Source organism: Rissa tridactyla, chromosome 10, assembly GCF_028500815.1.
Source record: "Rissa tridactyla isolate bRisTri1 chromosome 10, bRisTri1.patW.cur.20221130, whole genome shotgun sequence".
Taxonomy (NCBI): domain Eukaryota; kingdom Metazoa; phylum Chordata; class Aves; order Charadriiformes; family Laridae; genus Rissa; species Rissa tridactyla.
In genome coordinates this window covers 9,965,075-9,992,461 of record NC_071475.1, presented here as the reverse complement: position 1 = coordinate 9,992,461, position 27,387 = coordinate 9,965,075, and the positions used below count along the sequence as shown (strand labels likewise).

The 27,387-nt window shown below is 37.7% G+C and overlaps 1 protein-coding gene across 1 annotated transcript in view; it reads left to right on the top strand.

Annotated features, from left to right (window-relative positions):
* The window catches only part of SUCLG2 (succinate-CoA ligase GDP-forming subunit beta), a 133,137-nt gene that overhangs the window by 7,020 nt on the left and 98,730 nt on the right, over positions 1-27,387 (top strand). The window contains exon 2 of the mRNA XM_054216103.1: positions 20,120-20,261. Coding sequence (XP_054072078.1) covers positions 20,120-20,261 — 142 coding nt within the window. The remainder of the gene's footprint in view (positions 1-20,119; positions 20,262-27,387) is intronic.

Sequence of the window (27,387 nt, the reverse complement as noted above, 5' to 3'; positions counted from 1 at the left end):
ATGCAGAGATTCAGTCTGGATTTGTTTTTTGGTTAAATGGCTCATATTAAAATAGTCTAAAGTAATGCCATAAATTTTGGCAATAGGGGAGCTGATGTTTAGAGCTTTCTTTAAACATGGTATGAAACGTTGCGTGACAGAGCAGCTGGAATGCATGGAGCTCCATCTAGGGAGGGGTGATGACCCAGCCTATGGGTCAGGGTTAGTGGGCAGACCACCGTTATTAACAGTATAATGGTGTTAATAGTGTAATAAAGTGTTAATGCAGTGTTAATAACAGTGTACATGTCTGCTACAGGCAGCTTGATCAGCAAGAATCAGATGAAGCTTCAGACAACTGGAGGAAGCCTCATATTGGCAGGCCCTGGTTCTCATGGGGGACTTCACTCACTCCAGTATCTTCTGGAGTGACACTGCATCAGGGCACAAATAATCAAGTAATCCAGGAGGTTTCTGGAGAGCCTTGATAACAACTTTCTAGTGTAGATGACTGAGGAGCTGTCAACGGGAGACACTACTGGACCTCATGCATACAAAGGAGGAAGAACTGGTTGGGGATGTGAAGATCAGGACAGCCTGGATTTATGAAGGGGAAATGTTTGGCCAAATGCTTCTTTGTTGAGGTGACTGGCTTTGTAGTTGAGGGAAAAGCGTTGCATGTTATTTACTTTGCTGGATACAGTATGGGCTGTAATAAGGTACTAGGAACAAGGCTGGGAATATTCCCAGTTTCCTAAATCAGTGAAGTAATGCCATCATCCTTTGGGCTTGGAAGGTCTGTTCCATTGGATTAAACTCATTTTCCTTCATCTCCCTCCACGTAGTCAGGCTATATGTTTTAATAAGTTTATCGTTGCAATTCAGAACCATGCATACGCTGACAGGAGTATTTTTAAGGCTACATTTAATTTACCTGTGATCTATGTTATGGCTATTACATGTTTGGGGTTCAGGAGCTGCACTGATCTTTTCATGTTGGGCATCAACCAAGGGTAGAAAACCCCTGGTGCATAACCTGTCTATCTGGGATTTTTTCCATCTCCTCTCAGTACTTCTTTGTGTGGTGGTAATGGAGAGGTTCTTTTGGTCAGTCCATTTTCAAAATCCAGTTGCCCAATAGTTATCTGAAGTGAGGAAAACATGGCAGACAGAGGTGTCATTCTGTCTGGAAGTGAGGAGTTTCAAGTTCTCTGCAGTCTTGCAACCTGTTACAGATTATGGATTGTAATGTCCAGTCATTTTTTAGTATTTTTTTCCACTAATGCAGAGATATCTTGTCCCACGCCACATTGCTAGCAGCTGTTAAGAGTGAAATAAAATGAGATTTTATGATTAAAAAGCAAAATACATGTTTTTAAGTCCTGGCCTCGGTAATACATCTTATTCCTTTGAATGTCCAGTAGCGGAGGTAATCTGAAAACCCATCCATCATATCCAGTTGCCTAGGATATTTTTTTTTTAGACCTTTCCTATAAGCGGTGAGAGATTTGAGGTGGGGATGGGATGTCTCGCGTGGTGTTTGTCACAGAGGAGCCCAGGGCTGTGAGGAGCTCTTGGGAGTTTCTGACCCTGCAGAGTTGGCACTTCTCAGCTCATGCGGGAGGTTGGCTGGGGTGTTTCTGTCTGGTGACAGATTGGATTTCTGCCAGCAGCTGAACAGTTTGTTCATTACCTTGCTGTCTCTTATGAGCAGCCATTTTGGGTCGGCATTGGCTTTGCTGGTGACCTCTGTGGCTTAGTGCCTGATTAATGTTATCAGCTGGCAGGTAGGCAGTGTTTTTAGAGAGCTACTTGATGAACATGCTTCTCATGAAGGATTGCTCTCCCCTACTCCCTTTGCTCGCTGATTAGCGTTTACTGTACACCCAGCTACCACACGTCTATAAGTCTCAATCGTTCCAAATGGCTGAGCACATGCAGTGAACGTGCCTACATTTCCAAGAAACAAAAAAGCAGAGATTACTTTGTTTTAGGGATGACTTGAAATAGTTTTTCATTTGCCTGGAAAGTTTGATCAGTGGTGTTTGTAATGTAGAAATCCACTTTAAGGTCAGAGTCTTTGATAATGAAGAGATGATGCAGCTCGTAGCATTCTAGGCTTGCTTTGAGATTTGAAAATGACAGCAGAGTGAACTTCCAGTGTGAATAATGGAGAAATATTAATAAAGAAATGACCTGCGAAAGAAGGAAAAATGTTCATAACTTTTAGCTTCCTATTAAAAGTATACTTGCATCGATGATTCTGTGGCAGTTTCTGGTTTCTCCCCAGCTCTGCCTAAGCAGCCAGAAGACAGTCTTCCTCTTTTATGTTTGTTTCTTTGAGTTTGCTTCATGTCAGTCTAAGTCAAATGGTCTTAATTAAAACCAAGATTTATTAACAGTAAAAGATGAGAAGTGTTCAGATTTAAACAAAAATTGTGTACAAGTCGTTTTTTTGGTATTTCCAGGATAGAAATGGTTATGGTCCATTCTGCGCTAGTTAGGTAAACCAGCTATGCCTTAGGCATGCTGTAGAACTATTTCTGTAGATACTTTACTGTCGTTCTTTGTATACTGCTGTGGGCATTTGCATCTTTATTGCTTGGGTGTGCTATGCTCCTTAGTGCTCAAAGTCATAATCTTCTGTGATGACATAATTAGGTAGCATGGAAATTATCGTGATTTGACTTCAAGTATTAAAGAGCCTGGGATAAAAAACTGGTTATGTTTCATATTTACTTCTCTGTGATGAGAAATGGAGCTCAAATTGTCTAAATTGGCATTTTATTGTTGCTTTTCTTAAAATATCAGAGACTCCTAACACTTGAAAAAGTGTTTTTCCAGGGTACGGTAGGCAAGAAAAGCTTCTTTGATAGATACGATTACTTGAGTCAGGAATTTGGAAACATTTCTGATCAACCCATTGACCATGCTATGAGTTTCGTAACAATTCAAGAAGCTTAATTAGGATGAAGTGTACAAAATATTGATAGTGGGGATACTCTGAAAAGCATGCTCTTTATATCTCATGGTTGGTGGTAAAATATTTATAGAATTATTTTTTCCTGGCTATATTTAATAGTTAAAGCATTTGTTCATAGTTGCATAAAAGTATAATTTAAATCTTGTAAAAAAAAAAAAAATAAAAAAATGAGGAATGCAAAACACTTCATAAGATGAGAGCAAAAAGTACTTAATTTCCCCTCAAGATATTTAAAATAAAAGAATATTTCTGATTTATGTGGAGAAGATAGCTCATTTCACTTTTTGAATAGGTGGTGCGTATCACCAACAATCTTCTTTCATTTGCAAAGCAAGGGAAAATATTATGGTATTTTCTGCAACTGATTATGCAGTTGTGTATGGTAGTGAGTTTATTTGCATCAGATACTTCAAAGCTCTTACTTTTTAGGTCAGGAAAGTATGCTTTTCCTAAAGCTTTGAAGTTTTAAATAAGTAAATGAACATAATCTGAGTAAAATTAATTACTAATGCAAAGCAGTGCTACTGGTGGCAAGCACATTGACAAAAGCAGAAATTGCATCTGTGAATTCATATTCTTGTTTCCTTTACCCAAGCAAAGGCTCTGAAAATTGGTTCCAGGAGCATAAAACTTCTGTAGATATGCTTGCTTCTTGGGCACATGTGGATGTACAATAAGTATTTTAAATGCTGTTTTATTCTGCTGAAGTTTGGTTAAAGAATGCAAGAAAAATAAATGTTTTGCAAATGTTTTCTGAAGTAAGTGGGGAGGGCATGTTCCCTACCTAGTGCAAAGCTGTTTGCCCCTTTGAGTGCACTAGCAGCCTTGTGTTTGGGCAGGCTGCTTTGTTTTGTTGACATCCTGTTTGTTCTGTGACCTTAGGCTTGTTGTTCACACCAGAAAGCTTTCACGTAATCTCATAGAATAAGGAGCCTGCCATGTTTCAGCTGGGTTTTTTCACAAGTTGTTAATGTTCACTGCTCAGGTGAACTTTAGTGGGATTTGAGTATACTCAGCTCTGCTCAGTCAGCCTTTAGACGCTAAACAGAATGCATCAGAGAACTTGTCAGGGTCAACAGTGTGCTGTCACTTAACTTGCAGCAATGTCTATTTTGGTGTTTGCATGTAAATGGAAGCCTCGGTACTCCCCTGGGTGGAGGTGCAGGATGCAGGGTGTTAGAGATTTGGCTTTGTCCTCAATTTGGAGGTCAATCTGTAGCAGCCTTCCTGAAGCAACTGCTGAACAATTGGCTAGCAAGGTACGGGAAATGGAATAGTGAGGTCAGGGTTTTACTGTCCAAGAGGACGTTCTTTCCACCGTCTCCTCTTTTACTTTTGAGGACTGCAGTCCTCACAAAACCATATCCACAGACATCCAGAAAGATCGTCCAGGTGGTAGCTGCTGGGATCTGCCTTGTAGTGCACAAGGATGTGGGCTCAGATTCTGGTTTTCTGAGATAAGGAGAATAAGGATGATAAAAGGAGCTCAAGTCTGACCCTGTGCATGTTCCTGGTAGTTTACAATGGAGCTTAGTGGGTGGGAGAGTGTATTTACAGAATAGCTGTCAAAATCCCTGTGTGTAAGCAAGCTGTAAATAAGTCTATAAAGTATAATCATTACTGGAGACTTTAAATCTGCAATGAGTGAAGGACTTGCTTCAAGTTCATTCTTGTCTCTGCTTCCTTGCACGAGAAGTAAACAGAAGGATAAATCAGAAAGCTGAGTTTATAAATGTGATTTAAAGGCACATTGGAACAGAATTGTGTAGTTTCTTTTTCTTTTCTTTTTTTTTTTTCCTTGAGCTAATGACCCAAATGAGTTCTGCAGTGTAGGAACATCACACCACGCTGCATCATTTCCAGGGGAGTGCAGAGGTTAAGCTTGGGATCAATCAGTTTGCAATCAGACTGATTATAAAAGGACAAGGAGGAGTACAAGATAAAATCAAAAGAACACAGTAGGACAGAGGGGTGTAGAGACAGACATTTGGGGACCCTTGAAGTAAAAAGGTTTCTTGCAGTTGACAGCTAGCAGGAACATTCTGGAGGACTGTTAAGAGAGGCATTAGGGTTTTATTAAAATAGCAGTTCAGAGTTTTCAGCTCCACTTCCACCCTTAGTACATTTACTAAGAGAATGGCAAAGCCCAAATAATCCTTACTGTTTTCTCTGCAATACTGTGAAATATCCGAGACGTAACTGAGATGCTTCTAAAACTTTGTGTTTTTCATGTGCGTATTGCTATTACTTATTTAAAAGCGAAAGGTTTCTGAACAGATACTGTTCCATTTTTTAAGTCCAGTCTATATGTCTTTGTAAATCTAAGTTTGAGTTGTGAATAATATGTGAATGAGTTTGGTGCTGTCTTCTGGAGTCCTCTTCTACTTCTGTGGCATTTTTTAAAGCACAGCAAAATCATACTGTTTTGTGTTGGAGGCACCGTGGAAAGATTGAGAAGGTGGGTTTTAATGAAAGAGGTAAATAAAGGAAAGAAAGCCCTGACAACATCCAGCCACTTCAGAATTGATGGACACACTCCTCATGTTCCCTTTCCTAACCCAGAGAGTCCGCCATTGAGAGAGGAAAGAAAATGTTGAACCAAAAATAAAGAGGGATTTTGAAGTATTATTATATGTTTCCAATTGATAAATATGTCATTACAGTTAAATATTTGTTTAGTGGCAGGGAATGTTGGTTCAGAGATGGAAGAGGTCAATCCTCAAGAGTATTTTACATAGTTATTAATGAATTAATTTTGAGGTAGTGGGTAGGGAATTTAATGTTCAATCCCCTCAGTCATGGTGGCATTTGAGTTTTAATCTGAAAATCTTAAAAAGCTCACATAGAGCCACATATTTTTAGATTCAGTTGCCTTGCAAAGTTGACGGTTCAGCTAATAAGCGAGTTTTGGGAAGGCTCATCCACTTCGGTGAGGAAATCGAGGGACACTGAGGGAGTTTGATTCATGACTTGACTTTGTGTCAAATCCAGTAGGTTTATTTCTTTTAAATCATTCACTCTCCCAGGTTAATTTTAACATTCAGGGTAGGCTGTTCAGGTTGAGGACGAAACTGTCCTTTTTCTAAATGGTTTTGCAGGATCCTGCTACTTTGAACTGTCCTGTATTACACATAAATGTCAGACCTTCTTACTCTGACTAAAAGTGCACCCTGCTGCAGTCTCTTGTGTCCAGCTTTGTATTTTCTCCTTAAAAAGCAGAAGCCTGGCTTATATGGCTGTATCATGTAGAGAGTATTTTATAGGTGTTTATTTGATATCAATTGCTGTTCATTTCTACAATATTATTAAAATAAAACTCCTTTGGCAAGACCTGAAATTTGAAGGAGAAAGTAATATTGTTTCTCATTTAAATTGTGTATGAATAAATGATTACAAATTGACAGATATTGCTTGTAGTGATTCTTTTCTTGAGTGAAAAAACAATTTCTATTTCCTTCTTAATATAGGAACTTAAAATTCTTAAGAAATAAAAAGAGAAAGTACATGCAGCCCCAACACAAGCAAAGAGAAATTATGAGTTGAAAGTTTAATAGCTGCTTTTGTTTTCAGGGCCATGTTGCACTGCGCTAAAGCTGCAGATGGACAGTCTTTTACGGTCCTTCCTGTGGATAGGTTAGAATTTATTAGTAACAACAACAAAAAAACGTACAATAGGTGGTTGTGTGTAAAAACAATGTACCACGTTCTTCAGTGTCCCTAATCTGAGTCCTTCAACCTCTGCCCTGGTGAGCTCCGTAGAGCTGGTCTGTCATCTCCGACACCGTTTCTCAAACAATCTCTACCTGTTAGAGCAGATGTATGTTAACAGATGCCCCATTCAGCATGTGCCTTTGCCAGGGTTTATAAAGTGCTGCCACCTGTATGCCAGATGGGCACCTTCTCTCACCTGTGTTCAGCAGGATCTCAGTCCCGGGCTGTAAATTCCCACGCACATAGATGTAAAGTTTGCTGCTTCAGCAATAGGTTTTTAGGTCCTCACAGTTCTGAAAACTTGTGTCTTTTTCAGAGAGCTCATCCTGCGGATTTGCTCACTACCAGGCTTTTATTATTGCTTTAAATTGTGTACAATATGTTCTGGTTTAATTTGGTTTGAAACAATTCAGCCATACTTTATAATGCCTTATGAAACTCATCAATACTGCTTGTAATCTGTCTAATAACAGTTCAGTAAATGAGCATAATCATTAAACAAATTCACATTCTGTTAGTAATTGGTGACTGCCTGTTTCTCCACAGACAAGTGATGTCAGCTGGCATTTATTAGTTTTTAGCATGTTTTGTTATCTACAGGTAGGTAATCTGTAGTTTATATTCTTGCTTTATTGTGTTGCACTAGAATAATCAGTGCTGCCTGGTGATGGAAGAGAAGGTAGTTTCTCTTAACCAAAAAGGATGGGATGACTAAATATACCTCTTTTAGCTTTTCAGTTAAAATAGCTTCCTTGCCTAAAATTGACATGTTACTAGTTCAGGAAAGCTCTTTCTTTTATTTCTTTGATATTTGTCACCATCTTGATGTTTCCTGCTGTGATTCCTGCCTTCCTATCTCTGTTTTGCAGTGGCTCCTATTAAAAGAACCTTGTAACATGACAAGAGAAATTGGCTTTTCCTTGAACTGTATGAAAGTCTTCAGGGGAAGATTTAACTAAGCACTTGTTTTGATTCCATGAACTAGAATTAAAATGGTGACACAAACACTTAATATAGTAATAAAAAAAAATAAAAATCCTTTGACTGTTTCAAACTGTAGACTTCTGAACTATAGCTCTTCTGGAGTGTTACCGTCCGCTATAGTGAGATGCAGTGAATTTGCCTAACTGCTTCAGAAGGAAGTGTGCAGTTGAGTCGTCAGCATGTAGTTTCATGTTGTCATCCCCAGGCTCAGTTTGGGACAGGCAGTGTGGTCTAGTGTCTCTGCTGCCCTGGGGTAAGGGCAGGCTACTGTCAGAAGGGGTGGTCCTGCCCCCACCACTGCATTGCTGGGGTGTCTCTTGCGCTGGCTCTCATCCTTACCTGGTCCCCTGGTGGGTTGGGTCACCGAGTCAAGTTGGCGACAAAAGCAGCAGGCTAGCTCCACTTCAGACTCGGGGGACACAAGGGCGGGTGTAGGAATGAGCAGCCGGGGAGCCGTAGTGGCAGCTTGCCTCTGGGTCATCTGAGCAGAAACGGGAAACCACAGCCCTGCAGTAACGACTTCTTCCACTACCTTCACTTCTTGGTTTCAAGTAATACAAAGCAGTTGGCTGTCTGAGGGGCTGTATAGCTGTGTGAGGGCATATCAGCAATATATGGGAGAGTGGTAGTGAAGTCTAAACTGGTGTTGGCTTTGGTTGGAAGACTGCAGGTCTAACACAGCAGCAGTTTTCCTGGATTGCAGAAGCACACAGGGAGGAATTGGTCGACTGCTTGAGTGTGCTGCTACTTAAATGTCACTAAACTGCCTGTGGATTCAGCTGATACACTTCTTCAGTCTAAGCATGACTTAAAGGGTGGATTAGTGTTTTCAGAAGCTTCAGAATGCTCAATTTTGAATAAGCTCATTTGGGTAATTGAAAAACAATGTTAAGGCAATGCAGGGCAAAGATTTTCCAAAATAGGATTTAACTTTGGGCTTTGCTATCAAGATTTGCTTGCTTAACATAATGGCTAGATTTTCAGTAATGGGGACTTCTGAGCAGAAACAGTTGCCTGTTTCAGTCTTATGAAACTTTTTGAAGTTTACATACTTAAATAAAATGCTTTCCAAGCTCTTGGCCATCCTCTCAACTGTTTGTCAAGGGTATTTGTGCTGCTTTTATAACCAAGCCCCCAACTTTTCTGTTTTTTTTTGCACACATGAAGAGAATCATTTGGTTATTTCAACATAGATGATTGTTTCAGAGAGTCATATAGCTGTTAGGAATACTAATAATTATCCACCAGAACAAACTGTCTAGCTTTAGTAAACAATGATGTAGTGGCATATTTCATGGTCGGTTTTTATTTTATTTTATTTGAGGTTGAGAGTTACATAAACCCTAAGAATTGCAGCAGCAGATCTCACTCATTCTGAAAAGTGAGTATACGATTCAGTAGTATAAAACGGTAAATTGCCCCTACAGTTTATTGATCAAAATGTCATAGCCTTTGAAGCACTGGGTAGTGTGATATTTTATTTTTTTTCTCTGAGATATAATGCATTTTACTGCTGAAGATATTTTGTGTGGTGTATTTTAAGTAATAAATTTGGAACTAAAAGGCCTATAACTGTTAACTAGAGCTTGTGTGTTGCCTTTGTTTTAATTCAGTTGAAATGAATTCCCATTGGTGGGAATAAATAATGGAACTTAACTCTTAAAAGGTCTTCAGCTGTACCTACGGAAGATTTTAAAATCAAATGCAGATGTTTAAGGTCAAGATTGCTTACAGTGTTTTGATACAAACTGTAAGAAATAATCAATTCCTAACTACTGTGGACAAAAGTATGGAAATTCTGGTTTTGTTGAGAAAATACTCAAGAATTCTTACTAAACTAGCTCACAGAAACAGTTTTAATCCTTTATAAATATATCACAGAAGACTAGATTGAGAGTGTGATCAAAATGCTCAGTGTTAGATGAAGCTGATGGTCTCTGCTCATACCAAAGGGACCTCACTGCCATACTGTGTGCAATCTCAAGTGAGCAATTTGGGATGTTGATGGAAGATGGTTTCCTATGTGGCTTTTAATTAGGATGGTCTGGATGCTAACTCCAGCTTTGGAAGATTAAAATTACTGATTTGTGGTACCAACAGGACATTATTTGTGAAGGACATCTGTTGTCCTCTTTTTCATAATATAACCATGGGTACGTGGCGTTAACCATCGCTGGAGAAAAGGGCGTGTGTGGTTTGACTTAACATGGCAGACCTTATAGACTCATAGTAAGAGTCTTTCCATTTTCTTTTGTGCTTGAAATAGTTGGTTTCCTACAGAACAAAGTGTAGTGATCTCTGTTTGCTTTTTATGACTTACACTTGTGATAAACTTTTTCTGTTTAGTGTAGTGCCTTTTTTCTAAACTTTTGTTTCTTGTTTCTACGGACACTTACTTACAGCTACTTACTTACTCTTTGCATCAGCACTGCCAGCACACTGAAATAAGTATTTTAGTTTGTTTTCAGTGGCTTATGTGGTATATTTCAAGTATATGATCTAATAAAAAGTACCTGTACCAGAGCTGGTTTCTATGAAGGTACACCATTTAGTTGTATTTCTGATGGTTCTTTTTTGATAGGAACTTCTCTGACAACTTTCTCAATTACAGTAGCCGTATATCAATAAATATAATAAAGGTTTATTTCTTATATTGATGAATGGTATGCTGTTTCATTACTGTCATCTTTGTGTATCTGTTTTCTTTCATATGCACTTGGAATTGTATTACAGGTCAGAGCGCACAAATCAAATAAACTAGAGTGCTGTCGAATGTGTTGGGTAAGCAAATAGATGATTTTTTTTTTTTTGGTTAAATGCTTTTATTTTGGATAAGATAAACTAAACACACTTCCTTTTTATTTTGGGTACAGGTTGCATCTAAAAGACTTCCCCATAAGCACCACAGTTTTTCTTCCCAAATGACTTTCTAGTCTAACCATTACAATGTAGTCTGTATTTATAAAAATTGATACTATATACGTTTGACGTATAATTTGCATTCATGCAGAGATCATTTGCATTGGTAGAGCTGTTTTATACTGGCACCAGATCTATTAGCGTAGTTACAGCTACATTACTTCAGTGGAGCAACAGAGGGGGAAGAAAGTAGTATGCGTTGATTTGGCCAGCTTTACTGTCAGGTGCTTTTAAAGAGATACACCTTTGTTTCATGATGTTATTAATGGCTTCCATTCATACTATGAATGAAAAGGGAATGTTGGATGTCACTAAAGTGTGTCTTCCTTTAACAGTCGTGCAATGAAATGCATTAAGTTAGGTTAATGTAAACAGTAGAGCTGCTCAAATTATATAGCTGTGTCAAGGGATGCTCAGTTATCCCAGAAATTTGCTTAGTGATGGTGGTGGTGGTGGTTTTGTTTTCTTTAATAGTGCTGATTATCACTGGATTCTCTTCCCCAAGCTAGAATTATTTGGCATTTTCCAAAAGTACAGTTTTGACCTGAAGAGACTTTGTAAGAGAAAATGAGTATTTAAGGTTAGGGTTTTTTAGTGACTTTGTCTAAAATTGATCACTGAACTTGATATGGCGAAATACTTAGGCAATGTGGATGCTTAGCAAAGGTAGTTCCATGTGGAACTAGGCACAGCATTGCACAAATTTTTTTGAAATTCATTGTCTTAAGACCAAAAGGTCTTCATTGTAGTAGAGATCATAATTTTTGAATCTTTGGTTGTTGGTCAAACTTGACTATTCAGTTCTTATTTTCAACAGTTTCTTCATATACTTGTTACAGAAGAGAGTTAAGTGATTCTTTTGTGTTTAAAGACAGTATGTGGTGCTTAACAGTTAGAATTCTGCAGGTGTGCAGTGGGATCTGCTTGAAAATGCTGTGTGCTCCAGCCCTTGTTACTGTTTTCAAAACATGCTTTACATTTATTTTACTTTCTGGAAGAATGCTGTCTTTTAGCAGTAGCTTATCATTGAGTCAAAGCGTAAGTGCAAAGTTACAGCAGTTGGTAATTCTGCTGGCTAACAATGTCCCTGTCACAAGCTTCAGTTGTTCTACTGACACAGCTACTGATACGGCTCTGCTGTGACCCGAGTCGGCTTCAAAAAGCCACTGAATTTTTTTACCATGAGCGCATGTCACCATGGTGTTTTCTACTTGTTTGTTTATTAAAGCTTGTCTGTGTATCTTACCTGCTCCAGTGCAACACTATTTGGTACCTGCCGCATACATGCTATGTGACAGTATTTATGTGAAATCATCAGTCTTGGAGTCAACCTTAGAGGTTTTACCAGGGAGGCCAAAGAGTGAAAAAACATTATGCTGAGCTAATACCTCAGCATATAGGTGCAGATAAGAAATAAACCGTAGTCTAGTTTGATGAAGCTTGCATTCCTGATGCTGCTCTTGTTTTGTGGTCATACGGAACATTTATTTCTGAGTTAGTAGTTAACGTGCATTTTGCAAACTTCTTACATTAAGACAGTTTCTCCTGTTTTTATATGTGTGTTTACTTTTTTCAAAAGCAAGCACTCAAAAGATACCTCCTGGGTCATTTGAAAGATGTTTCACATCAGAGTAGTTAATGCTGCATATATAAGGACAAAGATGTCTTTTTGCTGCAAAGTTTTCTAAATGTATTTATTTTTTTTTATTTATAATGAAGCAGATCTCCGCTATAAAGCGTACGTGTAGTTCCACTTCTGTTTAACTATGTCGTTACTGTTCAGCCCCTATTATTCAGATAATGCAATTTACTTTTTGTTGCCATGTGACAGCTGAAGAATTGGCAAACTGAGTAGCGAAAGAATAATGCAACTACTCCCCAAATACATTTATTTGTGCAGAGCACTTAACATTTTATATTAAAAAAAAAAAACAACCAACCAGACAAAAAGGTGGTAAAGAAGAGATTATGCAGGTTATGTGACCAATCATTTTTTTCTCTAACAGAAGTCAATAAACCACTGATATAGTTATGTAACACCTGGCCTTGTTAAGATGGTCCGAAGGAGAGGTTTGATTTTTTTTGATGTGTATGCCACTCATTTTATTGATGCTGTATGTACCTAATTGGAGCAAACATGGTATCTAGTTATATAAAGAAGTAACTTTGAACAGGAGGCATGCTCAGAACAAAATACGCAATTACTAGTAACGGTAGTTTTCTGAAATCCTAGTCACTGTATAGACTGCTGGTCCAGATTACTGTGATTCTGACTAGTAACAAGGATCTTGGAGGTTGGATAAGGGGGATTAGAGGTGAACCCCAGCCATACCAGTTCTTTGTGCTTTTGGAAAATGCCAAATAATTCTAGCCAGCAGGACAAAATCCAGTGTGAAACTTCTATTTGATTAAATAATTCTGCCCTCATCTCACTTTCTGTTACTCTTCAGTTGAGGCCTTTGCTTCCACTTACTTGAGTTCTGGGATTTGTGATGCTGTTGTCAGGCTCTAAGGAAACGTTATCAGTTGTAATAGAGTCCTATTTATGTATATTAATCTCTTTGATAAGCACTTATGTTACAAATTTAATCTTAAGAAATATCTCATTAGGAAGCATTTAATTCCTCTTAAAACTTTACTATTTTAAATAATAAATTATATAAAACATGTATGTGTGCTATTAGTGGTGTTTTTCTTAGTTTTACGAACTGATTTCTTCTTAAAGCTTATTTGTGATTTAAAATAAAGAAAAAAAACACCCTTTCAACTTATCTGGCATATCTGAATCTCAAATAAGAGCTACTCTCCATGTAGAATGTGTATATCGATGCACAACACACATAAAGAGCTCATATGAAAGCTTTTTTTTTTTTCTTGTAGTAATATACGGTCTGTTGGAAGTCTTCAGCAGAGCCATGAACAATATTTATTTTAGCCTTCTAAGGAGAACGGCTTTCAAAAGACTAATCCTTTAGTTTGAGTTTCTCTTTATTCCATTCCATGAAAACATATTGTCTGGATTTTCATTTACGTTTCACGGAATCACGGAATCTTCAGAGTTGGAAGGGACCTCTAGAGATCATCTAGTCCAACTCCCCTGCTAGAGCAGGATTACCTAAAGCACATCCCTCAGGGCTGCATCCAGGCGGGTCTTGAAAATCTCCAGAGAAGGGGACTCCACAACCTCCCTGGGCAGCCTGTTCCAGTGCTCTGTCACCCTCACTGTAAAGAAGTTTTTCCGTGTATTTGAAAGGAACTTCCGATGTTCTAGCTTGTGCCCATTGCCCCTTGTCCTGTCACTGGGAACCATTGAAAAGAGCCTGGCTCCGTCCTCCTTAAACCCACCCTTTAGATACTTGTAAACATTAATCAGGTCCCCCCTCAACCTTCTCTTCTCCAGGCTAAAGAGTCCCAGCTCTCTCAGCCTTTCCTCATAAGGGAGGTGCTCCAGTCCCATAATCATCTTGGTTGCCCTTTGCTGGACTCGCTCCAGTAGTTCCCTGTCCCTCTTGAACTGGGGAGCCCAAAACTGGACACAGTACTCCAGTTGTGGCCTCACCAGTGCAGAGTAGAGGGGGAGAATGACCTCCCTCGACCTACTGGCCACAGTCTTCCCTATGCAGCCCAGGATGCCATTGGCCTTCTTGGCGACAAGGGCACGCTGCTGGCTCATGGATAATTTGCTGTCTACTAGGACCCCCAGGTCCTTCTCCTCAGAGCTGCTTCCCAGCATGTCCACCCCTAACATATACTGGTGCTTGGCATTCTTCCTTCCCAGGTGCAGGACCCTACACTTGCTTTTGTTGAACCTCATTAGGTTCTTCTCTGCCCAGCTCTCCAGCCTGTCCAGGTCACGCTGGATGGCAGCACGGCCCTCTGGAGTGTCGGCCACCCCTCCCAGCTTGGTATCATCAGCAAACTTGCTGAGGATACACTCTGTCCCCTCATCTAGGTCATTAATGAATATATTGAACAAAATTGGACCAAGTTTACTGGAGTGATTTTAAATTTGTTATAGAATCTGCAGCTAACATGCTAAGAAATAAAATGCCACTAAAAAAAGGTTTAGAAAGATGTATTTAAACCTATAGGCCTTCTTTGGGCTGTTCAGAGCTTGACAGAAGTTAATACTCAAGGTATAGTTACAGTAATGAGAATGTATGTAAGTTTAGTAAGATGCTTTAAAACATTTTTTGTTAGAAAAAATGTCTTCGGGATAATTGAAAATTTTCTACTTCTTGCCTGTCATCTTATGAAGATGAAACATAAGATGTCACGTAAGGAGTCAGATTTTACGCAAGTCCTCATATTTTTTCCAGTCTCCTCTTCACAGGTTGGAGTGACAGAATGTACTCCTTGTACGCCAGTGTGACCTTCCAATAAAGAAGCAGATGAAACACAGATATATCTTGAACTGTTGGAATATACTGTGTTTCAATGTTAGACAAAGCTGCATAGAAAGATCTGAGACACGTACGGTATCTTACAGTATGTTTTTCTGACTAGTATGCGGGTAGAAGAGATAAAAGTATTCAAGATATGAATAGAAGGTGATGAGAATCAATAATGAACAGCAATTCTTAGAAGGTAGCCTCTGCTTTCTTGTGCTTTAGTTTGCTTTTACTTGCTGCCCCCTTTCAGATTGGAATTATTTTTCCTGATGATAGTTTACAACCTAATTCCTCAGCCTGTCTTTCTTAAGAGGCAGGACTGCATTGGTGAATCTAGCACCGATTGATGAATCAGATTAGTTTAATGCTGCTGAGAGCAATTAAATTGTTGACAACAGTAGAGCTGCAGAATGGGAAAACAAATAATACAAAGACACGTGATGCTGGTGTTGTATTCTGTGCCGTGTTGAAGTGTCCTCCTAAGAAATCTCAGGGGAAGGGATGGATTATTGCTGCCTGTGGGAGACTAGGTATGGGAAATAGCTTTCTTTCAAAACTTCGTAGAATCTTGTCTAGGCTGTCTTAAGGCTGTACGTTTGTGCAGTAGCGCTGTTATGGTCAGTCTCAGGTGTATATTTATCTGTAGGATGTGTAGAAATCCATGTTGTCCAAGAAACTTCAGCTGTTTGAAGCCAGTCTCAAATTCTTGTGAATGCTTGGTATAAATGTGCATTGGGAAAGCATATAAATGAGGGTTGGGAACATCATCTGGCAAGGATTTTTCAAGGTTTTTGTACTAATTGATTCTGTTATTGCTCTCCCTTTTAAATCGTTCAGACATATATTTATTGCAACCAAAACACCTTTGATTTGGGAATTAGTTCAGGGAATCATCTGTTTACTCACACTTCTGATATCTCATGGTCACTTTTTTGTGCCTTAAGCCTAAAATGCGTATGCTTGCAACTGTTTTGATTTTTCAAGATGGTCTTGAAAGAGTAGTCATCTGCACAGATTCAAAGCTTTTGCTTTATGTCATCTCTTGTAACTACTTTATTTTGCCTGCTCTTCTCAAGGCAGATGATGTGTATACTGCAAGTGCTTTAAAGCAAGTTTTTCACGTTCTTTGCTCTTTAGAACTTCTAATACAGATTTTGTCGCTGTTGCTTTCTTAAATATGTTGTACTCCTGTATACAGTGGTAGGCTGTACTAATTCATTTTATTGAGTAGTTCATTCACAACCAGGAGTTTGTCTTTTGTGGAGAGTCTTGATTGAAAGTCTTCAGTTGGCACTCAGTAAGATGGTCTCTCTTAGAATCATATAAAATAGGAGTGAAAAAAATGTATGTGCTTACTATCCTTAAGTTTGTGCCAACAGTTCTTGGCCAGATCTTAATTTTGTCACCCTTAGGACTGCTTTGGCAGTTTTTCAAATGAATTATTCTCTTATTTCCTGTCTGTGTTCCTCAGACCTGTCTGGTTCATAATTTCTAAAGGAAATATTCTCATAATATCTTAATATTGGTTGTTTAATTTTTATAAGAGAACAATCCATAAGCTTATGTATATATACATACATACTGTATGTGTGTATAATATGATTTTTAACATCTCAGAAATGATTTGGAGTATCCTTGTGGAACACTTTGAGTTATAGCCGTTCTACAAATTGAAAATATGTACCAAAAGCTTTTGTAACATGCCAAAGGGTGGTTGGGAACAGAGTTTATTACAAGTTGCCTCTGCTTGCTTTATTCATTAAGTAGGCTGGAGCTGAGGTGACGCTGGAGTGGGGCACACCAGATGGGTGGCTCTGGAGATGACCTTTCTTCATAAAACAAATAGAGCTTCAGCTGCTTTTCTTGCTGTCGTCTCTGTTCCGTATCTGTCACATGTTGTGAGGTATTACTGGTGCCCTTTATTAGGTGGTGGCCCTTTGCAGTCCATATAAGAGAGTCTTTAAAAGATTTTTTTTTTTTTTTTTTACTTAAACCTTGCTGGTTTGAACTAACACTGGAGATGTCAGTTGACACACTGTGCTGCATTGCAGATTCCTTAAATACTTAATTCCTACCCAAACAGAAAATTTGAAAGCAAGTTGTGTTGAAAGAGGCTTTTGTCAAGCAACAGCAACAGAAGTCTGCCCCAGAAAAAGATTATTTGAATGTTTTCCTTTTTGTGTATTTAATTTAGATCAGCTTAGTAACACATACATGTGAAACTGATCTGTTGTTTTAAATGATGAATAAAAGCTGTTTTGAAGACTTGTTCTTCAATTATAAACCCAGTGACTAAAATTTTATCAGCTGGATTACTTAGCTGTAGAAAACTTTATATAAACCACTTAGTTGTAAATAAGCACACTTAAGCATAAGTGAAAAATAAATTGTAAGTAAACATACTTTTGTATATAAGAGAAATCCTTAGTAAAACTTTATCTCAGCTTTTTATTTAATACAGCAACTTTAACATTGTTTTTTCTGTATTTCTTTAATTCTATCCAAGATCAGCTTGACACGTGCATCAAAGATCTTTTGGCTCCTAGTAAAGACAGGATTACATAACATAAAAATAGAGAACTGTATCTATAAGATTTATAAATATATAACAGATGAGCAAAAAGTGCTGTCAAACTTGGCATAGACTTATCCTTTGCTTCAAATCAACCTCCAGCTGAGGCGAATTAATCTTTCTTATGGAAAATACAAATACAGAATTTGAGTATAATTGATTGTTTAAATCAAGGTTTCTTCCTTTCAGATTTAAATTAGAATTGATGGGTTTGTTTATTTTGGTATAAGTCAATCCGCTTCAACTAAAGGTGTGAGCTTATTTTTCTGAACCCCGGAAGTCGGATTGGTAAATTCCTTCTTGCTCAAGAGAAATGGATTGAGAAATGTCTTTGTAGATGTTCTCCTGCTGTAGCTCTGGGCCTTGAGGAGGGAGCACACACATCAGGTGCAACTTTCAACTGGAGCAGTGCGGCTGAAAGCCAGTTAGTCAGATGGAGATGTGTACTGGTTTTAGCTCCTTCTTTCCCTCCCGCCACAAAGGTGGTCAGCTTCTCCTTGACGATGGGATATTCATTCTTTTGCTGCTGCTACAGCTGAAATGGTGTGTGTGTGTACTTTTGGAAATGTATTTTAGCCTTACGGTAGTCGTCAAATAACATGTTACTGGACTCGTGGTTGCCTGTGCAGATTCAGGTGATACTTCTCTTCAGTGTGCACGTGTGTATATATTTATGGGTTATATGCGTGTATCAATAATGATGTATTCTGAAGTCCTCATAATAATAATATCGTTATGATGAGGTAGTCTTTAGAGAAACAATGAAAAAGAGAAGGTTAATGACGGTTCAGGGATAAAACTTGTATTTTCTCCAGTCATACTAAAAATTCTTCTGTAGCTTGATAGAAACTATGGGCTTGTGGCATCAGCTTTTGGTTGAAATTCTCTGACCATTTTTCATATGAGGCTAGAATTGACCTTCAGGGTCTCTCTTGGCTCGTTGTGTCAATCCCTTTGTGGAAATGATCATGAATTAGTAGGAAAAGGGGAAAAAAAAGAAAAAATAGGAAAACAAATTAAATGTCAACAATTATGAAGGTAACTTTAAATTTTGACCCTATATTTGAAGGCATTGCGTAAATGTAATAACATATTGTCTGGGAATAACATGGAGGAATATAAAACATACTGAGGTTCCTGTATGATGCCTAGAATTAGAGATTGCCGTGGAGCATACTGACAATATGTTGTTTTATTCTTCTAAAATATGTTAACCAGGTTATGGTTAAAAGAATTTAAAATGTGTCGTTCTTAGCTATTTGTAACTGCTTAAGTTCTGTGGGAGTCACTTTTACAGAAAACATGTGGTTATATACTGTAAAAGATGGGGTTTGTATTTTCTTTATGCATCAATCTTTTGTGCTATGTTTCAAAGCAAGCAGGAACAGACGGAGGTTTGCTTTTGATACAACACAGCATTTAAAATTCTAGTATTGTGAAAAGGTTATGTATTATTGAAAGACATGGAGGCATGGAGGTTTTTTGTTTTCAGTATAAAGTTGCATTAGGATAATGTTTTTTATCGTGCTGGTAGAGATCAAAGCATTAGTATAGTAAATAATCCTCGTTGTCTAATATATCTAAATATATAGTGCTAGCTTGCATACCGTGCTCCTTACTTAAGGAGAAACCAAGAATTGATTGTGGGCTGTCTGCCAGTAGAACAACAATTCGTCTCTCCATGTGGGAAGAACGTCTTTTGCTGGCACAAAATGGGATTATACCATTGCCAGGAGTCAGTGACACCTTTGCCATTATACCATTGCCAGGAGTCAGTGAGAGCTCCTTAATTACTGCTTTTGTCTGTAACGATTTATACTGTATGGAAAATGTTTCCTTTCTTAAAATCTTAATGATCCTGTGACTTTTAAAGTGCCTATACTCAACATTTACCGCCAAGACCAGCAAATGTGATGTCTGTGGGTGTGTAAGGTTGCCATATCTTTGTGTCTATGATATATATATTTTATATATATATATGTACATGCAAGCATCTAAACTGGCATGTTGAGAATGGAAGGTAAATTCTTCTCCAACTGTTGTTGGCCTTGCATGGCTGACATGGTTGTGGTCAACAGAATATGCTTAGAAGCGCAACCAACTAAGCATAGGTAACAGACCACTGAAAGTATGTATATTAGTATATAGTTTCCTACAAGAGGATGCTAATTGTCAGTTGTTTTTCTTCTGAGATATGCTGCAATGAAACAATTGATTTAAAATAACAGTCTGTTAATATTTTTATAGCAGAGGGTAATATAAAAACATAAATAGACTTTAAGAGTTCAAGCCAAGTTTACCAGTCTGCATTGATATTAAATGCAAGACATTTTGTCTAGCCAAGATCACCCAGTGAGCCTTGTGTAGCTTTTAAAAAATATCTGTAGCTTTCAGAGCGCTTTGAATGCACAAATGTTAAGAAACAGCACTTAGGTAAATCAATACGTATTTTACCTTTTCTCTGAAACACTGTTTTTTAACTGCTGGTTTGAGATAACCATGAGGTGGAAGAGCTCAGTTGGCTGTCTCATGAACTGTTCTTAATGAGCATTATGTTATTTTCCCCTCTCGTTTTTCTAGGCTGTTCAATTAACCCCTAGACGATGGCTGAACCTGCAGGAGTACCAAAGCAAAAAACTAATGGCAGACCATGGGGTTACAGTTCAGAGATTCTTTGTAGCTGATTCTGCAAATGATGCCCTGGAGGCTGCTCAGAGACTAAGTAAGTCGGCTGATAATGGGAGGAATCTGCTTCACTAGATAGCAATCTGGAAAATAAATTGCTTTCTAATAAGTTGTACACAATCTTCAAATTGATGCTTATTGAAAAGGTTTGATATATTATCCAGACCATAAATGTATGCCTAATTTCATATGTGAACAATAGTTTCTAACAGTAATATTTCTTTAGGACTTTATTTCTAAAATGTTTTGTATGCACTCTTTAATTAACATTATTTATGTCATTTTGAATAACTCAGAGTTCAGAATAACTTCATGTATGGTTTCTGAAGTAAATTATTTGTTGTTGTATACTTGATATAACTTAAGGAACTGAAGTAAATGAACATGCATAAGAACTTGTTTTCAAATAAAAAAATGCTCTATTTAAAAGCAAAGGAAGAAAAAGGTTGTGGACTCTCCATTTTGAAGGTATTCAGAACCCAGTTGGACTCAGTCTGCTTTAGCTGACCCAGCTTTGAGCAGGCTGGTTAGACTAGATGGTCTCCAGAGGTCCTTGCAGCCTTAACTGTTCAATGATTCTATGAAGACATAAAATACATAGGAGCGAATTATAAAAATGTATGTTTGCTTATGTGTATGTTTGTCCATATGGAGAAAATAAAGGTGAGTTGAGTTACCATCACAAAGGGACTTGACCGTGTCTGAGAGAGAAGACCGTGCTTCTGGAACTTCATTTTTGTTCTCTGACAACATCCTCATTTTAGTGTGGTGAATGTAAGATGTTAATGTGGGTCAGAAATGAATTTATGTAGTACCTTTTCTCTGAAAAGGAAATACATTCAAGTATGTTTGTCACCTAATTCTAACTCTGAAAGAAGTTTTTTACTTTAAGTTAATAGTAGTTTGCGTAGTTTTCCTCTTTTCATTTAGTTTTTGTTAATATATCATACATCAAAATGTTAGAGGACAGACATTACTGTAGTCTAATTGTCTAGTAACAGGAAGACTCTTTGTTTTATGCTTTACATAATGCACAAGCCACTTAGTTAAATGCATTTCAGTTTTGCACACTGGAAAGTAAATTAACACTACTTAGATCAAAGATCTCATCAGGCCTCAAGTAGCTGAATACGATTGGCATAATGTCTTGTGAGCTCTTTATAACTTTATTAAGGTGATACATTTTTCAGTAATTAAAACCTTCTTATGTCAACCAGTGTATTTGAAAATATATTTGAAACAAAAACATTAAAGGCTACTGTTATAGTCATTTGGCAGTGCAAACTAAAAAAATATTGACACAAAGCAAAGCTCATAGAATTGGAGGGTTTTCTCATGTCTGGATGTCTGAGAAAATCAAGAAGTGCTAACTGAAGTTGTGGCTGTTTTTTCCAAATCTTAGAGCACTTAAATTCTCCTAGTCATGATTATACTCATAAATGGATTTGTCTATCCAATAACTGTTACTGTTCTTGATCCCTATAACTATTTGGAGAAATAAGTGAACCTGTTCTGTTTTATGATGCCAGATTTATTTTAAATATCCTCTGTAGTTTGCCTGCTTTGCAAATCACGGAAATATTGGTCTATAAAAAAAACCCCAAACCTGTTGAAATTTAAATAATGAAAAGCGAAGTATAAAAAAAAAATTAATTACTTGCTAATCAAACTTTATCAGTTAAATTGTATGTATTTTAACTGTGACTTGTTAACACTCAAAATATTATTAATCAGTGGTACTTTTCTTCATTTTATATAATTACATTCAAGCACGCTGCATTACTGGGCATTAAAGAACTGTGCTTTATCGTGTGGAAGCTATTTCATGTTGAAATGATTGACGCACTCTATTGATCCACTAAATAATTAACAATGTCCTCGTAATCATTCTGATAGTGTGCTGTCCTTGTACTTCTAACATGCACTTTGAAAACTAAGCACCAAGAAGACAAGTTCTGCTGCCGTGGTCATTGCTGTTCCAAGATTTCATCAGACTTATCTTCTTTATGATCCTTCAGACTAGTAGTATCTCTGTCACTCAGGTTTATCTGCACAATTTGATATGGGCTGCCATCTTCTGAATATGCAACCACACAAAGTAAAAAGTTATGGGCGAAACAAAAGAGTTCATCCTACAGGAGGTACCAAATATTCCAAAAGAAAATAACCAATGGAGGCAGCTGCTTCTTGATGGACAGGTGTTCTGCAGTAGAAGATGTTGAAAAGAGAGGCCAATCACCCCTGCCAAGTCCTGCTCAAAAATCTGGTGTTTTAGATACTGTATGCCACATTGCAGCTGTCCTTAACTTCAGCTTCTGCAAACAAGAATGGAGGCTTGCCAGTGTACTTTTAAGATAAAAATAGAATAAAGTTATCAAAACTTCAGAGTTAAAGGTTCAGTATTTTTCTTGTGAAAGGAGGTTCTTTATAGACCTGTCATCATAAATACGGGAGAAACAACTATTCTCCTTTGCAATCTTACAGCATTACATTACTCACTTGGGTCTGTGTGTCTGATAAAGGGGTACAGATAAAGGGATAGAAGTTCCTGCCATGGAAGTCTTTATGAAATGTGGTATTCACACAATTTCACTAAATAGTACAGGCTTGGCAGAGCTGTCTGTACTGCTGCAATGCCTGTGGTCACCAGTTTTCCTATTGTTAGATTTCCTGTTGGTGCAATGGAAAGAGATAGGGTTAGATAGTTTTTGCTTCTGTCTTCACTTGTCAGGAAGGTGTTAATGCAAGTGCTCTTGAAAGGGTTTGCCTTTATCCAGGATCAGCAGTTTTGTTACGGTTTGTTCATTTCCTCTCTTGCTCTCTATTTTTATTAATATGTACACTGGATACAGTGAATAGTAATTTTCTCAAAGATTTTCAAATCTTACCAACAGCACGAAAGGCAGTCTACAAGGATATTTTAATGGAATTAAAGGATTGGTGTGTTTTCTTCTAAGATAAGAATGGCAGATGTGAAGAAAATTAAAATGACATCACTAATATTGACTTCAAAAGAAGTTGTACACAATAAGGAATACAGAATTAGTCCCCAAGGAATTCATTGCCTTTTACGTGCTAAGCAATTTTCAGGTGCAACTCTTGTAGAGAAAGCGATATTTACAGAATACCAAGAAATGCAGTCACAAACAGTTTTGTGTTTCATGTTAAAATTCCTAGGTTTTTAAGAGAGAAAAGAAAAAGATGTGTTGTTTTGCTACAACAGTATGGCATTGCTTGATCTGCCATCTGAAGAAACACAACCTGTAAACAAGTTCTTACTGTTCTAGTGCAGCTATTTAACAGAACAAAGTGAAATATTTGGGAGCTGAGTTTTTGTCTGAAATGTAAGATCATCTGGCTGTTCCTGCATTAACTCACAAGCCTTCTGATCTGATTCTCACTTAATGCCGTGGTATGTTATGGGCTTGCTTAGCCAAAGGCGGCATTTCCTTTCTTGCTCTTTCTTTTCCTCATACTGTAGTATTGGTAAAAGGAAAAAAATCCTTATATATGCATACAAATACCCAGACTATTAGTGTGTGTGCATTTTCATTGCTTGTATCGGGCAGGTGCGCTGGGCATCGTTTCCGGGTCCGTCATTTTCTCAAGCCTTCCCCACCAGACGCCCTTAAGTCTGCTTCAGCTCGTGCACTGTTCTTTGTGTTCTGCCTGATGGAGAAGTTATTAAGGGAACCGTCATTTTAAACTAGTAGGTGGACAAAGCTGAGAGGGGTTATAATTATGCTGGAGGGTGTTACTATCTACTGTCAGTTGGCTCTTTGAATCAGGAGAGAACTTAGAGAGGTGGAGGAAAATGCTGACAATCCTAAATGGATGCTGGAAGCTTGGCATGCTTTTCTTTTTCTGATCTTTAACAAAAGCAAGAGAGTGCTGCCCATTGCCACTTAGAGTGTTTCATTACATTTAGGAATCAGTCAGGTGCAGTGTTCACACTCTATCACAGAAAAATGCAATTGAATTGAGTGCAAGGCTTTTATTCACTCTTCTTTAAAAAATTGTATAACAAGATATAGTCTCTGCAAATCCTATTTCTATTGCCTTATGCATGAGGGAAGTCATAAAATTCGGCTTTGGACTAAAGGCATGCTTTTTATATCAGGCTCGAGAGGTAAACATGTATTTTATAAAGAACAGAAGAGGTTTATTGAAGCCTCTTTCCATGAGGTCATTTACCTGTCACCTATTATTCACCAGTTTTTCGAATACTGAAAGAGTGCTCAGTCATGTGATCCCCGGTCTCCTTCCTGTCTCAGCCTGCTGCCTTTTTCCCCTTTGGCTATGTTTAATTTAGACGGAAGGCTGCTTCTCTACATGCTGTTTTAGATCCCTTATGTGAAAGTTCATCTCTCCAGTACGAGTTGAAAAAAGCCACTTAAAAGCAGTGTATGTTTAGAAGGGATCAAAAATTGATCTTTAGCTTTGTAATGTCCTTTTTTGTATATATTATGAAGAAATTGTTGGTGACAATTCTCTTTCCATTTAATCGAAGCTTTTATGTTAGGAAAAATGAAAAAGATCCTTGAACCTGATGTTTCTGAGGATACTAGAAATGTGAGTTTAGGGGGTGTTTTGTTATACCAGGAATAGCTTTTCTATGAGTATCCCCTACAGACCAGTCCTCTGTTGTTAAAGTTATCTTTAAGTGACTGAATTTCCTCCTCAATTTTTGAGTTTGTTAGCTACTTAGATGACCTTTTTTTACTGCCATCATGTGCTTTGCTTACACGGTTTAATTCTTTCTTCTCTCTGTCAGGATAGGTAGGAGAGGAATTGCCTCCTTCAGCGTTTCTGTGGTTTCCTTATTTCTTTCCGTTGTATGGTTCGCTGTGTAGGAATAATTTTTCACCTGTGCGTAATGAGTTATTTCTCAAAAAACCCTATGTACTTAGTGGTTATAACTAGTTATTTTTTAGAGACCCGTGGCTTATGCGTCTCTGCATATGTTGAAAAATCACGCGTTGCTGAAATAGTGTTCCATGGAGCTGTACGCAATGAACTTGCTCACTCTTAAGGAACAGTTCTCCCATAAGTCCTCTTATTTTCTCTGACAGCTTTTATTAAAGTTCTGTATACTTAAATTATGGCTTTCTGAAACTATCCTTTCAGGCAAAATAATGCTATAAGTTATTGACTAATATGATTCTATTCTCAAATGGGTAAGTATTTAGAAAACAACCTTTTAAATTTAATAGAAAACTAGTAGTGGATGAGCTGCCTTTGAACCATGTTCAGCATTATTGAGCGCGAGTATTCCTCTTATTCCATTTAGCAGGTTTTCAGTTAATGGATTTTGCTGTGTCTGAGTGGTGAAATTTGAGACTAGAGGGAATCTGCATTTTCCTGCAACTTGTCATTAATAGGAAATACCTGTTAAGACTCTCTTTACTCCCACTCTTCATAGGCACCTCGTGAATGTATCCATTTCAAAACTCCACAAAATTTGCTGTCTTTTATAGTTTTAATCTCTTTCTGTCCCTTGTCCAATTTCCTATGCTTTCTTAGAGCCCTTTCCTTATTGTATCTATTTTCTTTCTTCCTAATGCCATCTTCCACCTTATGAGTTCTGATAGAGAAAAGCCTCTTCCTTTTTTGTGTTAAACGGTCAGTTTTATCTTATCCTACTTACAACAAATATTTAGCAGTTGTGTACAGCTAACAGCCACTGTATGTCTCTGTGCATACTTTATTTTTGCTTGGTGAAGTGCTTTGCTTAGACCACCTGTTGCTTGACACAGCGATCATAGAAATTAATGTTTCTGTGTATGATGTGTGTATGATCTGTTTCTGTGTATGATCAGAAAATAAATAATGATTGCTGACAGTTCGAGTAATATTTTTTTTCTGTATTTTTCAACTTTGAAATGGTTTGATCTTTGGAAAAATTTTCAAATTTAATTGTGGTGCCAACAATTTAAAAAAAATCTCACTCATCTGGAAACAATGAGAATAAATAACTAGAGTAGAAGTTATGAAGGCAATGCCTTGTATGTCACCGTTGTTTAAAGGAATTTTTTGTATGAGGCTTAATAATCAATATGTCACTGATCCAATTTACTTACCCCATCTACTGGGTGAAAAAATCAGTCATGGAAAATGAGAGCAGTTAGGAAAGGTGTTTAAGGGTTGTATTCACTGAAACCTGCTTTACTAAGGATTTTCTTAGAAAGTCGTGGTGAATTTGCTGTGATACAGATATAGTGCAAGTCTGGAGTGTGGTACCTATTTGATAGTAGGTCTTTTTATGCACATTCTTCATTTGCTCTCAGATTGCTTTTAGGTGCTTTAGCTTAATCTGTCTTGGAAGCTAAAGCACACAAAGGCACAATTAAGGTGGAATTACGGTTTCCATTTGAGGATTTCATACAGAATGGCTGTTTCCCCTGCTGTGTAGCAGGGCCTTTATCCCTGGACATGAGCCTTAAAATGCTCCTGCTTTCTCCTCTGTGTGTACGTGTTTTGTGTGGTTGGTTTTGAATCTTGTAATTCCTGCTGCTTCTCCCTCCCCCTTGATTCCCTCCTTCCTCTGAGTTTTGTGCTAAGAAACTTTATTTCTCAGAGGCTGCTAAGAAGTGGCAAAACTTTAAGCACAGCAGTATTTAAGCAGTGGATTATCCTTGGTAAACCCTGCACGGGGGCTCTCACTTAGCTTTACTGCATGCCTTGTTCCCCCTCTTCAGCTTAGCAACTTTTTTCCACATAAGCCCTTGGCACCTGTGTGAAAAATGGGCAGCTGTCTAAAAGCACATGCATTTGTTGGTAATGGCTGCATGTGTTGCATCCTGCATGCCAGAAAAGCAGGCAGAAAAACTTCCAGCTTATCTAACAGTGATTTTGAGTTTTGAGAAAAAATTAATAAAAGATTTTGTCAGAGCTTACCACTGGGTATTGTGTTGTTTCAAGTTAAGCCTTTCCGTTTCAAGTTAAATACAAATTGTTGCTTTATTAATATTTTTAGATATGGAAATTCTTCGAAGGACCCTCCATCTCATGAGGAATTACAGAAATAGTTAATTTCAAATGCATTGTTATGAAAAACAAATCTGTTCTATTTTTCTTATCTGTTCCCTTTGTTAGAAAATTACATGCTGAGCATGAGTCACTAAATGCAAGCTTGAGACTGCTTACAATAGTTGGTTATTTTA